Consider the following 17,044-nt stretch of genomic DNA (forward strand, 5'->3'; position numbering starts at 1 on the left):
GAGAGAGAGAGAGAGAGAGAGAGAGAGAGAGAGAGAGAGAGAGAGAGAGAGAGAGAGAGAGAGAGAGAGAGAGAGAGAATAAACTGGCCCTGAATAAACATATATTCTATTTACATACATTCCCTAACTTTTATTTAAAGAGGAAGAAATCAACTTTTTTTCCTTGAGCTTTTGATGTATATAAGGTCATGGTATTTTAAGAATATCCTGTAAATTTCACAGATGAAAAATTCCTTTATTCCTTTTTAGGCCCCGTCCACACGAAGCCAGCGCTTTCCCAATCCGATCTTTTTTTTCCCCTTGTTTCAAGAAATATCTGCATCCACACGATTACCGAAACTGACTAAAAAAGATGTAGTTTGCATGCCAGGCCAGTGTGTGGCGCTGTAATTCTGCCACAGAAATACACTAAAAACGGAGAAGAAGAGTTGTGGCTAGCAGGGGTATAGCAGTGGTCGGAGGTGAGGCAAAATCTCACAATAAAATAATAAATACATTTGCTACTTAACAGATGTGTTTTATTAATGCCTACACCTACCCCAACCCAAAACATACCCTTACAAATGACGCGATATTGTTGTGCACATGCCCAGTGCCCGTAGTTGTATCCTTTAACTCTTTCACCGTGCTGGATGTAGTTTGATGACATCACCGTTTCAGAAAATAAACGGATTCGCTGTACACACGAAAACGGAAGATGATCGTTTTCAGATTTAACCGCTTTGGGACCCGGTTCCAGAAAATATCGGATTCATGCTTCTAAAATGCCGGATCCGTGTGGACGAAACGCTGATACGGTACAAAATTGATACGTATACAGCTAAACGCGTCTCCGTGTGGACGGGGCCTTAGTCAAAGAAAAGATTTTATAGACACCAGGCTCAGCAAACGAGAGATCTCAGAATGTGCCAGGCTATGATTTCAATGTGTGGTTAAACCCTGCCTCAACAGAAGAAGAACAGCGCCTGATTCTGTAGCCCCGCCCACCGACTCGTGCCACTGACATGACATAAGCCTACGTAGAGTTAAACCAGATTGAACTTCTAAGCAATAAACATACCGCATAAGTTTCATTCTGTTTCCAAAATTATGAATGCATGGATGAACTGTATTTTTTTTTTTATGAAGATCCAGCTCGCTTGAGCGCAGACATTGTGTGTTTGTTCCTTCATATAATCACAGATTAATTTGTAAACAAGACTGGATTTGCAGACAGGATGAGATGTAAACTCAAAAAAATAAAAATTACTCACATTAGTGTGTTTCTTAATTCATTCATGTAAATTTGATGAAAGATTTGAATGAATTTTTATTTTTTTATTTTATATATGATACTATTGCATTCATACAGATCGTTTGATATAGTTCTATTGATTATGTGTACGTGTCTAAGTGATCATACCTTAGCATGCTGTCACAGGCTGAAAGAAGCTTTATTTGTGGTGGTGTTGGTTCACTGCGATTGGGGATCAGACTCTGACATGTATAGGCCAGGGCTCGCAAAGCCCAATGTCCCGGGGCTGTGTTTTTCAGACAGGCTACCGAAACGTAACTATTTTAAACAGTGAAATAACATTCCTACCTTGATGTGCGTTAGTCACTATCTTGACTTGATATTTGAAGAAACAATACAACTACAGAAGTTTTGATCATGCTGCCTGCAACGTACTTGCCGCGTGTGTGTGTGTGTGAGGCAAAAAAAATGACATTCCAATCAAGCGCGGATGAATGAGAGATAAATCCTTGTGTTTCTTTGATAAGGATATTTTGCGAGCCCTATGGGTGATTCATTCCAGTTGCCATTTCTCCACACGCTTTCAAAACAATTCCCACATGCACTGATGGGGAGCTGAAGCCAAATATGCAAATCTTATCCAATCCTAGCCGTGGGTGTTAACTTCCAAGTCTTCAGTGCAGCACGGCCATAAAAACCCAGCAATCTAAGAGAGAGCCTCAAAACTTTATGATGTTTTTGGATATAAAAAACATGTATAAGTCAGAAGTCATAAGTTGACCTCAGACAACAGTATAAAAAAAAGCCAGTTCATGAAACCTTTAATTTTTTTACAATTACACCTAATCACATCATGCCACAAGCAGAACAATCCATTATCATTTTTATAAGCATAATAGTGCTGGGTGGTATGACCAAAAATGTATATCATTATATTGAGAAGAAATACTGCAGTATATTGACTTAGAATGCCCTATTTTAGTGTTATTACGAGTGAATTTTGTAGAAAAGTCCCACACTAGAATTGAAAGGGGCTAGGACTACTTCACTGCTAGGAAGATTACCCCATTTCTGGCGCAATAACTCCGATCTTTCAAGTACTCATATTCTTGTGTAATCCAGTGGTTTTCAAACCTTGGGTCGCGACCCTCGGGTGAATCGTGAGACTTAAAAAAATGGGTCGCCAGGATTTAAAAAAATTAAAATAAAATATTTTTCATAAAATCAGTCTATAGGCCTTGTATAAAAGGAATAAATACATTAAATATATTTGACTTAAATATAATATATATATAATATAATATATAAAAATATAATAACAGATTAACACTAAAAAAGAAAAGGAAGGAAGGAAGGAAGGAAGGAAGGAAGGAAGGAAGGAAGGAAGGAAGGAAGGAAGGAAGGAAGGAAGGAAGGAAGGAAGGAAGGAAGGAAGGAAGGAAGGAAGGAAGGGAAAGAAAGAAAGAAAGAAAGAAAGAAAGAAAGAAAGAAAGAAAGAAAGAAAGAAAGAAAGAAAGAAAGGTGACAGTGACAGTAGCCTAGCTGCTGAGTTTGGTTCATTATCGTGAGGCGCGGCGCTCCTTTATCATGGAATGGAAACCCAGAATTTTACAGTAGCACAATGTAAGTATCTTTTCACATTGAACAAAGATGGAGCTATATTTTACCCATCTTCTATGTAGTTACAGAAATAGACATTAGCTCTCTCCACACTTTTTTCACACACTACTGCTTCTGTCATCCCTTTGGCCAAATCCTGACTTGTGTGACTCTCAAGGGGGCGTGTCTGAAGAACGTGGCTGTTCAGCTCCCATTCATCGGTAATGTAATGTGCTGTTACATTCAGGTAGCTTTGTGTAGCCCTTGACGTCCAGCCGTCTGTTGTCAGAGCAACCGCTGTTGCTTTGGCCAATTGGTTCTCTATTTGGGCTTTTGTTTTTTTTAGTACAAAGCAGGAATTACTGGCTGAAATGGGCTCGTGAAGGAACATTGTAACGGGGCTCAATTACTTTAAGCACGTTCTTAAAACTCCCTCTGCAGTGCGTATGCGGTGCGTTTTGCACTGCGTATGCGGTGCAGGAGCCGCACGCCCTGTTGTCCTTTCACATATGTTGCGTTTTCAGTCCGCAACCGTTAACATGGGTACAGAAAAAATACGCACCGCATAGGCTACGCACTGCAGACGGAGTTTGTGTAAAACGGGTGTACGGTCTCATATCCGCGGTTATAAATGTCTTTTGCCATTTGAATAAGTTGGAAATGTCAGTCTAAATGCTGCGGGGATAGTTTGTGGGATAGTTTGTGGCTGTTTTTTCTTTTTATCGTCTTGTTGTCGGCGTAAATGAGTTGATTGACATGACATGAATAATTCCCGCTGCTGTACCATCATGTAGCAAATGCGACATACCGTTGTTTTTTAATCCATCACTCTTGCCAACACCATCATAGCTTACAGAGAATCCAAAGTTCACCAACACACCAGACCCGTTGGTTATTGGAGGAAGAATAGATTATCTTCTATTTCTGGTTTGTTAAACGCAATAGCCATTTTGCCACGAGCATTCAGCGTGTACTGAGTAAGCGAGCACCTGACTGAGCAGCCTAAATAATTTTTGTTTTTTGTTTTTTTCTCTTAGTCAGGGGCTTTCCTGTTACGGCGTTTTGATTATTGGCTTCCTTGTTGAATGCATAATATTATATTTTACATACTTTTTTTATTTTCCAAATCTAATTAATTAGACCAAGAACCGTTCGGTACATAATACGTACCGCGTACCGAACCGAAAGCCTCGTACTGAACGGTTCGATACGAATACGCGTATCGTTACACCCCTACAATATATATATTAAATATATATAAAATATATTTCTCCTCAATTTAGTGAGGACATGCAATCTCAGCTGTGTCCTCACTAAATTGCAACAGTGAAAAAGGGCCCCTCTTAAACAGTGTAGCGCTGCACCGTGTTCCGAACGTTGTTTAATCGACATACACTGTTATTGCAGTATAATACAAATGTATATTAAAACAAAAATAAACACCGGAATTCGGTATGAACTGGTACACCGCCCAGCACTAAAGCATAAGCTAAAGATATCTGGCAAAAAAAAAAACAACATAAATCAACAGTCAATTAAAAAGTAATTTTTAAAACTTTGATAATTATATCATATTTGCTGTTTAATTTAAAACATTTTTAGTAATCTTGCACCATCATACTTAAAAGTATTTGTCTCATTGTGAAAACAAAAAGATAAACAAGAGTTTCTTCATAAGATGTGATCGTAAAGCTCAATACTGAGCAACAGACTTTGAATAATTATTAAAAAAAAACAAAACACAAACACATTGCTTGTGTGATTATCACGTTTACTTCGAAACACTCGTATACGTTTAGATACTGAATATTGCAAACTATTCCTGGGGTGTGCAAAGTATTTCAAGTACAGCTAGTGGAATCTTTAGTTCAACTTTTGAAACCAGACTGAGACCATGACCAGGCTTACCATCAGCATAATTCATATAATTCAATTCATTACAGTGTTTCCCATTCATAGACTAATTCATGCCGATGCGCCACAGAATCAACACCGGCTGGCAAATATTGCATAGTGTGCATTGATTATTACGTCAACCATATTGACAGTGATTGAGATGAAACATTGTTAACATTTATGTTATTCTTTTATTTAGCCATCAGGTATTCCTTACTAAATACTCATACTCATTGGTGGTCAAATGTAACCAGTGTTTCCCCACACATAGACTAATTTGTGGCGGTGCTCCACAGAATCAAAACCGGCCGCCACTTATAGCGTTTCGTCATTATTATTGTTTAAAACACGCACGTAGCATATTCGTTCAGCTACATTTCCTTTCCCTGCTCTCCCTCCATGTCTTGCGAATCTCACATAAACACAGCTCTGGCACTTAGTGTGGCATAACAGTTAAAACCAGAGGCGTTAAATAACAGTTGACATGTGTTCATCTCGCGTCAGCGAGTTCAAGCAAACAAGTGATGTTTGTTTGAACAGCGATGTTCAAACAAACAAGTCAATACATTTGAATAGACAACAGCTTCACTATACAGGTATTTGCAGCGATTTTTGGTAAACAGTTTATATGTGGTTTGGTACCACATTTATAGTATCATTTTTATTACAAAGATAATGGAGATGCAACATAAATGTTCTATATTTTAGTTTAGTAATATTTATTGAATATTTTGAGGTAATTTTGAGATCTTTTGGTACAAAATACTATTTGTGCAATAATTATGGTCCATTAATGACCACTTAAAAATTTTGTCTCCTAATATTTATATTACAATTAGTGTAGTAATTAAGGTGAAATTGAGAATTTCAATGCAAAGAGGCAAATTAGAGTCATTCTGTGGCTGGAAAAATTATAATTTTCATTTGTTATGCCATTACCCACTAAGTGCCTGTATGGCTCTTTAATAAATAATAGTCTAGTAGGGCTGGGCGATATGGCCCAAAAAAATAATCACAATATAATTTTCTATATTAGTCGATATCGACCAATATCACAATAAATGTAAAATCTTTATTTCCTTACAGTTTAAAGGCATAGTTTTGCTCCTGAGTGAAAGATGTAGAAAACAGGCAGTTAACGGTGGTTTTAAACTATCCTTTATTGTGAAAACATGACAAACACTTCCCAAACAGGTGAACAATTTATTAAAACTAATGTAGATTTATTTATTAAAATATTAATTGTGGTCAGCATTTTTTAACTCTACACTGTATATCAATAATATCGTTACTTAATCGTGTAAGTAATAAAACACTAAAAACGCAAACGAAAAGAAAAAAAAAAAGGTCCCCTGTGCATCTCTCTCTCTCACACACACACACACACACACCGACAGTGGGCTGGCCGCGAGAGGAGGGAGAGAGCAAAGTTCAGTATTTTTGGATCTCCAGTAAGGGCTGTCTAGTGTATTTTATTTATTTTAAACATCAGATGACATTATTTCTCTTTTGATACAGGTGATGCTGAGTCATTAATACATCACCACCAAAGACAAACAATTATGATAGCGATCATGTACAAGTCCGATGTTTTAGTGATTATAGTTTGGTAGCGTTAGCTTGTTGTAAGTCACCCACCGCAACTAACAAGGTGATAAGCCTGTGTGTGAATGTAGTTAATGTGTAATTTACCGCTGTGTTGGGCTCAATGTTATATGGAAGAACTTAGAAGAAGCATGATCATTTAATAAATAAATTCCGTGTGGTGAACGTGAACCTATGATAAGCAGTCCACGTAGCCTTCGACGCTGTTTTATGTCGGGATGGGATCGGCAAAATATCTCCAAACCACTGAAGTTGAGCAAACTAACTTGTCAGCGATATCTGTGTCCTCCGAGCTGGCGGTGAGCTCTGAGTTTTATTCACTATCACTCATTTTTCTCGCTCCACTTCACTCCGATCCTTCAAGCCTGTCAGTCAGACTGTAAACAGCAGCGCGTGCAGCACCCAGAAGCCCAGTCTGCAGCATTATGCATGTGCAGCATTACGCATAGCGCGTTAAGCATTATATCGAGAATTTATCGAACTGTTGTTATCGTTTTATCGAGGAAAATTATATTGTGATAATTATCGTTATCGTTTTATCGCCCAGCCCTATAGTCTAGTTGCTAAAAGTATTGCAGATCATAACTGCTTACTTATTTTTAGGTTTTCCATTTGAATATATATTTAGACATGATCAAACATTAGACTTCTTAAAATTTGAAATTTTAAACCGTTAATAGTTTACATCCTAATATTTTTAATGATACTTGTAAAAACACACACAAGTGAATATAAACGTATGCAAGCAAATACAATTTAAAAAATAGTGTTAAAAAGGTACTATAGGTACTGTAGGTTATATACATATGAATACTGAATCAAGATCAAAATCGGTATTTGTGCCAATCACAAAAATAAATAACTATCCAATTGACTTCCCTTACTTATTTAAAGCAGCACTAGGTAACTTTTCAACCTTCATAATATATTTTTTAAGACTCTTGTGATGATAAATCGACTTACAATAGGTTGAATGACACGTCTGCCATAGTCTGATGGGGTCTGTATCGTTTTTAATCGTACTTTTAAACTTCGGGTTTCGGGTAGTAACCCGAAAACAAAAAGAACTACAAAATTTGACAGCTTTACGGCATATACGTCACTTCCACCAACACACACACTTCCTTAAATTCGGACGTGCGAGCCCAACTTTGTTCGTCGGATAATATAGTCATGTCCGAAGCAGCACAGCACATAAGAAAGAAAAGGTTTTGTTGGAGGAAAGCAATAAGAGGAAACAAAAAAGTGATGGGATTAAAGGCAGGACGAGGATCAACATGTGACCAGCGTTTGCTCGTCGGCGTGGGCTAGGCTTGGGCGGTATCCAAATTTTGATACCGTCAAACCTCCTCCCTATTTTACCTCGGTATACGGTATTACCGTGAATAATTAAAACATTATGATGTAAGGCTCAGACAGCGTCAACAAACTGTTGGCTTGGCTTATATATATATATATATATATATATATATATATATATATATATATATATATATAGGCCTATATTTTTATTTTATTTTTTACATTTGAGCCCCTGCCCCTGAGAAACTCTCTGCACGTTTTATGCTTTTTTTGTGAGTCCCATGTCCACTTTATTTTTGTGGAGTTCATGCTTATTGCTTACATTGCCAGCTGTGTGACTAAAGGCTTCGGCAATATTACAGCATAGTCCGAGGGTGCGCTCGGTTTTTCATCCACGCAGCAGTGAGTGGATGGTGGTTTCGGATATGCGCCCTTAGGTTCAAGGTATTTCCATCTCTCGCGGTCATCTTTTTGTTGCACAATTTGCAAATTGCCTCGTCTGTATTTACCGTCAAAACCCAAAATACTTCCAAACTGCAGAAGTTGTGTTCTTTTTCGAGACCGAATAACTCAGTGCCCGACTCGCCGTCTTTTCCCCTCTCTCTCTCTCTCTCTCTCTCTCTCTCTCTCTCTCTCTCTCTCTCTCTCATCCACGCTGTCACAACAACGCATACACATATTTAGGCATTTAATAAATAAATAGTATTTAATATGTAAATAGTTTAATTAGTTCAACTTATTAAATATTTAATAATTAATTGTTGATCAGCAATATGTAAGTTGATCTGTTTTTTTTTTTTGACGGTTTGACGGTATTGAAACTGATACCGTTGCTATTTTTAGATCCCGCGGTATACCATTTTACCGTATTACCGCCCAAGCCTAGCGTGGGCTGAAGGAGGCGTGCCCGACCGATGCTGTCCTGCTTGTTACGGTGATTACCTACCACTCAAACATTGAACTGAAGTATCATATAGATTCTGTAAAACGGTAACCAATAGACTACTATAATGACGCTGGCTTATAAACGTAAGCATCGTGATTATTTGGCGTTTGAAAAAAATAAAACCCATGAAATTATATTCATATGACATGCTGAAACATATGCCACAGACCATAACGTTACCTGGGATGAAGACATTTCACACGCGACGCCAGAAGAACTCTGAACTCCTCTTGCAGTGTTCAGGGGAACTGTTAGTGCTGCACCAACCCGCGGGACGCTTTTATGAAGTTATTTGGCCCGCACCGCACCACTGTATATATTTTTTCAACCCGCCGCGCACCCGCGACCATTAAATAGACATACGGGGTCCGCGGGTTATAAGACGACCCACGCATCACTAGTTCAGGGCTATCAGGGTTGTCATGTCAACAAATGAACGCGCGATGGCGTCCCCTGCAGTAGGATGACAGATCTTACGACAGTAGTTGAGGACATTATTTTTTCCAAACTGTAGGGGGACCCCGAGAACAAAAGTAGCCAAGTGCAGCTTTAAAGCGGCAATGCATTTTTTCACAAGGATCCAGACGTTGTGCATGCACAGTATGTGGTCTGCAGTATTTTTGCAGTAAAATATCCAAAAACCACTAGGCCAGTGTTATATTTTTTGTTCAGTTGAGTACTTACAATATCCCAAGTTTCCAACTATTTGTAAATTGTGAGAAAATTGCTATTTTAAGGACTGGGACGTTTCAGCATAGCGTTTGAGCGAGTCGCCTGTCAATCGCATCATATCTGCATTACCCTCGGTTTTATTCTGCAGAAGTGCTTTTCTCTTAGCAGTGTGAACATGTCACATCAGCGCCGAGCGAATGCACAGAGTAATGTCATAACATAATTTTAAACACACTTAAATGTATCTAATATGATAAACAGAGCTGCTTTACCTTATAATCATGACCGGAAAAAGCGGAAGTGTGCGCGCGGGACTGTGTCCCGTCCCGTCATAATAAAAGTCCTGGTACTCGCGAGCCGTGTGTTTGTGTAACAATCACTCCAGCAGCCGTGCTCAGCTCCACAACACTCGATCCTGCTCTGCTTTACACTACAGTAACGTTAATAATAATCACATCCATGAACATGATTTCTGCCAGAGTCCTATTTTCCACCGGCTGTGAGGTGAAGACCACATGTCTCAAGATACTGCGCTCACACTTTGCATCATCAAACTACGCCTTTGTTTAGAATAGCAAATTATTGGTTGGATTTTTGGAGTTTTCATGAGCTGTATGCAAAAATATTAAAACAATAAAAGACCGGAAATATTTCAGTGTGCAATGAATCTAAAATATATGAAAGTTTAATTTTTATCATTACATTATGGAAAATAATAAACTTTATCACAATATGCTATTTTTTTGAGAAGGACCTGTAAATGTAAACGTAAATGCAATCAGGACCACATGAAGATGCCAAAAGACCACTATAATATGAGGCACCTAGGCATTACTGCATAGAGCTACTATATGCGTACATTCAGAATTACTAAACAGGTACATTCAAAATTAGTAAAAAAATTTATAAATGTGTCCAAACTCTTCCTCTGTCGGAGCGAGTGTTGAGGTATGTGCTTGGGGTATCTAATGGCAGCATGTACGTAAATGCATAAAAAAACTTCCGCAAACTCCTCCAAAACACAGGTCTTTCACAAGTCTATTATAAAACACTCAAAGCATTCTGTGGCATAGAACAGAGAAAGGAAAATGAGAAAGATTACATTAAACTGAAGGAAACATTGTCCAAATATATAAAGAAAGATCGGTAAAAGATTGTAGAAAAAAGAAAAAACTATATTTCATAACTTCCTGTGGACGTGAGAACTTTGCTTATTGTGCGTAATAACATGAAGCATGTCACAGTCATGTATGTCCAGTCTACTCTGCTGTCTGCGTCGACCTAAAGACTTTTTGTTATCATTAACTATTCAAATCATTTAGTCGAGGGCTCGACATTAACTCTTGTCCGGTTGTCTGGGACAAGTGAATTTTTTGAAGGGGCAAGTGAAAGAGAATTTTTGAATTTTTGCTTTGTGTGCATTAATTAAATTAAATTAAATTAAATTAAATTAAATTAAATTAAATTAAATTAAATTAAATTAAATTAAATTAAATTAAATTAAATTGAATTAAATTCAATTCAATTCAATTTAATTTAATTAAATTAAATTAAATTAAATGTTACGGAATGATTCAGATTTGAATGAATCGGTTGAAAGAAATATCCAATGACACATTAATAAAGCGTCCGCTTTTAGGACTGCAATAAGGTCTTTTTTCTCTCTTTTCTTTGACAATTAGCATCTTCTAACATTACAGTCTGACATGCTGTATTTCTTGGCTGCTTAATGGGAGTTGATGACTCTGCAGTGTTTATCAGTCCTGGGGCGCACACTCATTTTAAACATATTTGGCGCTCCCTATTGTTGTGGGTGTATTACTGACATGCAAAGGTCTAGACCGCCAATATAAGACTACTCCACTTTTTCTGCTACATTTCCAAGAAGAAAACCATCTTACATTCAGAACAATATGGTAATTGTGGAATTTCTTTTTTCATCTTCAATATATAATATTTCAATATAAAATTCTGACAAATTACCTATTTTTATGTTGAATTTATCAGTACTTCTACGATAAGTTCATTCCTCAGACATTCCCAGCCAGATGCATTAATGTTTTGTGTGCACAAAAATAGTACATATGAGGCTTGTATTAGGAATTAAAAAATGTACTTGGCAAAAAAACTTAGCAGATGTAGGGTTTGATCAATAAAAATAAATTGTGCCAACAAAAATGGCCAAATTTGACCAATTCAAAACCACATTAAGCTAACTAGTATTCATTTTGTATTTAATCAATAATACGTTATATATAATTGTTCATGAAGGCTAGAAATGAAACAAACGCCTTATATACAGGTGTGCAGAATTATTAGGCAGATTTTCTTTTACAGATAAAATTTGCAAAAAAAGGAGATTTAACTAAAAAAATATTAAATGCCGATGAGAAGGATGCAATACTATTGCAATACTAGACATTGCAGTTAAGGTATGACCATTGGACAGTGAAATGTTCATTGGGTCAACAGGGTCAAACAAAAACAGGTGGTGAAGAAAAAACATTATTAATGTTGTTTGGAATTAGTAAAATGTGCCTGGAAATAAAATATGATCCAAAAATCAACATGCCTAATAATTCTGCACTGTACATCTGCTATGCTACCACACATTATGTGTGGGCCAAAACAAGAAGACACCCACCTGTCCACCACCTCTCCTTTTCTTTCACGGGCAATCATGTCTAGTAAGGTCTGCCTTAGATGGTCCCGAATGCAACCGTAACGAACCACCTGGTCTCTGAAGATGATGAGACCTAGATTATAGACGTTCTCTACATTATTCTGCTGAACATACACCCGGTCCTATACAAAGACAGAAAGGGAGACAGAGAGAGAGGGATGAAGCTAATAAAGGAGAAAAAACTATTCTCCAAGCAACAGTCAAATTGGTTGGAAACAATGTACAAAATATAATTTAATTTCCTGAAAGAAATTCCAGTGCTTGAAAGGCAGCAAAAAAAGACCTAAAGTTGAAAAGAAATTAACATTTTATTTGATTAATCAATTGATTACAGGCTCTGACTACGTTCTTTTTTGTGTTCAGTTGTACAAAATGCCAAAACTCACTGTTTTACTGCTACAACTGGAACAAAGATATAAAGAGATATTCTGCAATTCTGTATGTAAAAAAAAATGCTAGGGATGTAACGATACACTGTATATCAAGATATTGCAATATAAAAAAATTATGATATGATTTGCAATATATTTAGTTTTAAAATGCTCCGTTTACTGTATTTATAAGGTTTATAATTTACTCAAAAATGTTAATTCTATCATGTACTCACCCTCAAGTAAGATTTTCATTTAACTTCAAAACACAAATTAAGATATATTTCAAGAAACCAGAGAAAGATTTCTGTACCTACATTTAAAGTCCATTCCTCTTAAACTTAAAAGATCCAAAAAATGTCATAAAGGCATTCAATCATAATTCAAAATAATCAATAAAGTGATTAATCCAAATCTTCTGAAGAGACACGATGGCTTTACATGATGAACAGATTTACAACAACGCCAAACTGTAGTAAACACGGACGTTCAAATGATCGCGTGATGAGCGAATAAGAATTAGAGTGAGCAAATGCAGAATTAACCATTTTAGTTTGGAAATAGTCCTTTTGACATGCTTTCTTGTGATCTGAATTGTGACTGATTGCATTGATGTGTTTATATTGATGCATGAATTAATAGCTGGAGAGGCGGAATATAGCGAGCACCGGGAGAGCTTCCGTAAAGCGCGAGTACTGCAGGAGAAAAAAAAAGTTAACAGAGGTTTCAGTGACATTACTACATTAAGCTACTATACATAATGTTAAATATAATGTATAGTAATGCAATGGGAGAATAGGACTAATAGGACGCTCCTCCCAACTGGCTCCTTCCAAACACAATTTAGGTGAATTTAAACCATGGCTAAGTGGCTAAACGCATCTCGTTGTCATGTCTGTTCATGTTGGACAGAGATTTTAATTGCACTTTGTGTTTGTTAAGAGGCACAAAGACACCCTTTACGTTTATGCCCCCATATCTGCCCTTTAAGCTGAGTGTGGGCTCTGGGCATTAACTGCAACAGCTCCGTGTTGCAAGCACCAATCCGTTTTTTTTCTTCTTTTTTTTTCGTTTTTGTCTCCTTTAATAACGATAATGCAAATAATCGCTAATGAATTTGATTAACGATTAGTCATGCTCATCAAAATATCTTTATCCATACAATATGGTGCAAACAAATGTAAAATTTAGAATGCTTTTCATATCAAGTTTTGTTGGTTAGCTACTGTGAGGAAAATAAGTATTTGAACACCCTGCTATTCTGAAAGTTCTTGGAAATCATGGAGGGGTTGTAATCATAGGTGCATGTCCATTGTGAGAGACATAATCTAAAAAAAAAAAATCCAGAAATCACAATGTATGATTTTTTTTCACTATTTATTTGTATGATACAGCTGCAAATATGTATTTGAACACCTGAGAAAATCAATGTTAATATTTGGTGCAGTAGCCTTTCTTTGCAATTACAGAGATCAAACGTTTCCTGTAGTTGTTCACCAGGTTACTTTGCACACACTGCAGGAGGAATTTTGGCCCACTCCCCCACACAGACCTTCTCTACAGTCCCTGACAAAAGTCTTGTCGCTTATCTATTTTCTAGAAATACCTGATATTAACCTGACTTTTAATTAATTAATTGGTGTTAGAAATAGCTCATATGACAAGCTAAAACCCTCCCAAATGATGTTTAATGCACTGAAATAAATAATTTTTACAGAAAAAATATTTATCATTTAATCAAGACAGAAAGGTCAAATTTTGGCAAGACAAAAGTTTTGTCGCCTATACAGAAATTGAACAAATTTACTGCAAATACAAAAATATGTCAGCAAATTAAGTTGTGGTGCTGTGAGATCCAATTTTAATATCTTGTATGACTTTCATGAGCTTGAAGGACTGCATCCATGCGGTTTAGCAAGGATTCATACAATTTATTGATGAAGTCATCAGGAATAGCTAAGAAAGCAGTCTTGCATGCCTCCCAGAGTTCATCAATATTCTTTGGTTTCGTCTTCCATGCGTCCTCTTTCATCCTACCCCACATATGCTCAATGATGTTCATATCTGGTGACTGGGCTGGCCAATCCTGGAGAATCTTGATCTTCTTCGCCTTGAGGAACTTTGATGTGGAGATGGAAGTATGCGATGGAGCACCGTCCTGCTGCAGTATTTGGCCTCTTTTATGGTTGGAATATAAGAGGTAGCTAAGATTTCTTGGTATTTTAGACTATTGATGTTGCCTTCCACCCTGCAGATCTCTCGCACACCCCCATACTGGATGTAACCCCAGACCATGATTTTTCCGCCACCAAACTTCACTGTTTTCTGGGTGAATCTCGGATCCATTCTGGCTCCAGTAGGTCTCCTGCAATATTTGCGGCGACTGTGGTGTAATTCAACAAAAGATTGATCTGAAAAATCCACCTTCTGCCACATTTCCAGCGTCCATCCTTTTAGCAGGCTGTGGGCCTTGGCAAATGCCACACAATTTTTCAATTGTCTTTTGTTTAGTGCTGGCTTCTGGGCACTGATTCGACCATGGAGGCCATTTCGAGACAGAATCCGACAAACTGTTCTGGTTGACACAGGGACTTCAGTCGACCAGGTCTCGTGGAGCTCTGCTGCAGTGGAAAATGGGCTAGCCTTGGAATTTCGAGCCAACAAACGGTCCTCTCGAGCAGTTGTCTTGCGCGGTCTGCCTGACCTGGGCTTGTCAAAAACGTCTCCAGTCTCTTCAAATCTTTTTTTTATCCTCTGTACTTGACGCTGAGACACATTGAAGGTGTCTGCCACATCAGCAGTGGATCTGGTCTTCAGCCTCTTGATAATCAAAACTTTAGTCTCTGGGTGAATCTTAGGCATGTTTGCAGAGGTCTAGTTGCAGTTGATGTGAAGGTCTAGTGTACTGGGGTTCTGTTTATACACACTTGAGACCTAATTGATCCATTATTAGCCACAGGTGAAGCTCATATGACAAGGTGACAACACTTATGTCTTAGCAAAAATTGACTCAATGGGCTTTACCAAGCTGTGAATAGGGCTGGGCGATATGACGAAATATATCGTCTGGACGATAGAAAATGTCTATCGTTTTATATAAGGCTCTATCGCTTACACTACGATAAGGCATTTACGGCAGAATTTTACGTCAAGATGCACCTCACGCCACGCCACGGCATGCACGCTGCAATACATAAACAAACATGGAGGAAGACGGTAGTAGACGCGGTTCAGACCAGGGTAATTCTCAGAGTAATTATGTCAGAGTGGTGGCATAAGCGCTCAAAACAAACTTCAGACACAGACGCTGCAACGGGCTTTTACGCGTGGCACACCATATAGCCTTATATTGAAATATTTTAATGGCAGGTGTAGGGATGGCGAAAACATTTTCTTGACTGACCACCGAGCCTCATTAGCCGGTTGAAACCGGTTAACCGATTAGTTTAAAATATGCTTCGCTATTTGAAATAACAGCCCCGCTCTCTCTCTCTCACACACACACACACCACTTCCTAGCGCTGCCGCCTCCCTTCCACTCACATCACTTTTTTAAAATCCCCCACAGCGCGAAACATGAGTCCCGCAAACGCGCCGCCGAGGTGCTTGTTTGTAATCTGAGGACAAATGGCTCCTTGGTTTCGAAATGGTTTGGGTACAAGGTGATCGCGTTGAAAATAAAGATGTAATATATTTCCAAATGTAAGCCCATCTTAAGCGAAATGCACGCTTCATACTGTCGTCTGCCCTGACTCTAACCTCGAGTGTTTTAGCCTGTTTACTTTTTGCAAACCTTGTGAGCGCGCGCCAAATGTTTTTATTGGTTTATTAAGTACAAACAGGCGAGTTATGAAATATTGAGTGTGAGGGATATGTTCACTTCACACAAAAAGATTTTGGAATGAGATGGCTAATTGTAGCATTTAGTCCACTGTATAATAGCCTAATTTAGAGATCACTTTTTTTAACTCACAAAAAGGTTCTAAATAAAATAAAAATGTAGTCCATACTACCTTTATTTGTTTTGTATATAATTTCAAACTGCATTTCCACATTACAATTTTGTATCACTATTCATAAACTGAATTAACAGAAAAATTGCCATATCGTTATGTATATCGTTATCGGGATATTAAATGAGCTATATCGGGATATGAAATTTTGGCCATATCGCCCAGCCCTAGCTGTGAATATTAGAATACTTTTTGAAAGTTTAGTTTTTCACTGAAACATTATCACAAAAGCTGGTGGGATTAAAATGAGCCATTTCTTGTAAAAAAAAATCTTGATTAGAAATATATTTCAGCGGCACTTTAGGTCAATTTGTACACAAGCGACAAGACTTTTGTCAGGGACTGTAGATCAGACAGGTTTCTGGCCTGTCGCTGAGAAACACAGAGTTTGAGTTCCCTCCAAAGATTCTCTATTGGGTTTAGGTCTGGAGACTGGCTAGGCCACGCCAGAACCTTGATATGCTTCTTACAGAGCCACTCCTTGGTTATCCTGGCTGTGCTTCGGGTCATTGTCATGTTGGAAGACCCAGCCTCGACCCATATCCAATGTTCTAACTGAGGGAAGGAGGTAGTTCCCCAAAATCTCACAATACATGGCCCTGGTCATCCTCTCCTTAATACAGTGCAGTCGCCCTATCCCATGTGCAGAAAATCACCTCCAAAGCATGATGCTACCACCCTCATGCTTCACAGGGATGGTGTTCTTGGGATGGTACTCATCAT

At 37.9% G+C, this 17,044-nt stretch overlaps 1 protein-coding gene across 1 annotated transcript in view; it reads right to left on the minus strand.

Moving 5' to 3' along the window:
* Nucleotides 1–17,044, minus strand: part of cul3b (cullin 3b) — a 61,481-nt gene that overhangs the window by 29,786 nt on the left and 14,651 nt on the right. The window contains exon 4 of the mRNA XM_067450037.1: nt 11,899–12,059. Within this exon, the coding sequence (XP_067306138.1) occupies nt 11,899–12,059 (161 nt within the window). The remainder of the gene's footprint in view (nt 1–11,898; nt 12,060–17,044) is intronic.

This window comes from Pseudorasbora parva, chromosome 8, assembly GCF_024679245.1.
Source record: "Pseudorasbora parva isolate DD20220531a chromosome 8, ASM2467924v1, whole genome shotgun sequence".
NCBI lineage: Eukaryota > Metazoa > Chordata > Actinopteri > Cypriniformes > Gobionidae > Pseudorasbora > Pseudorasbora parva.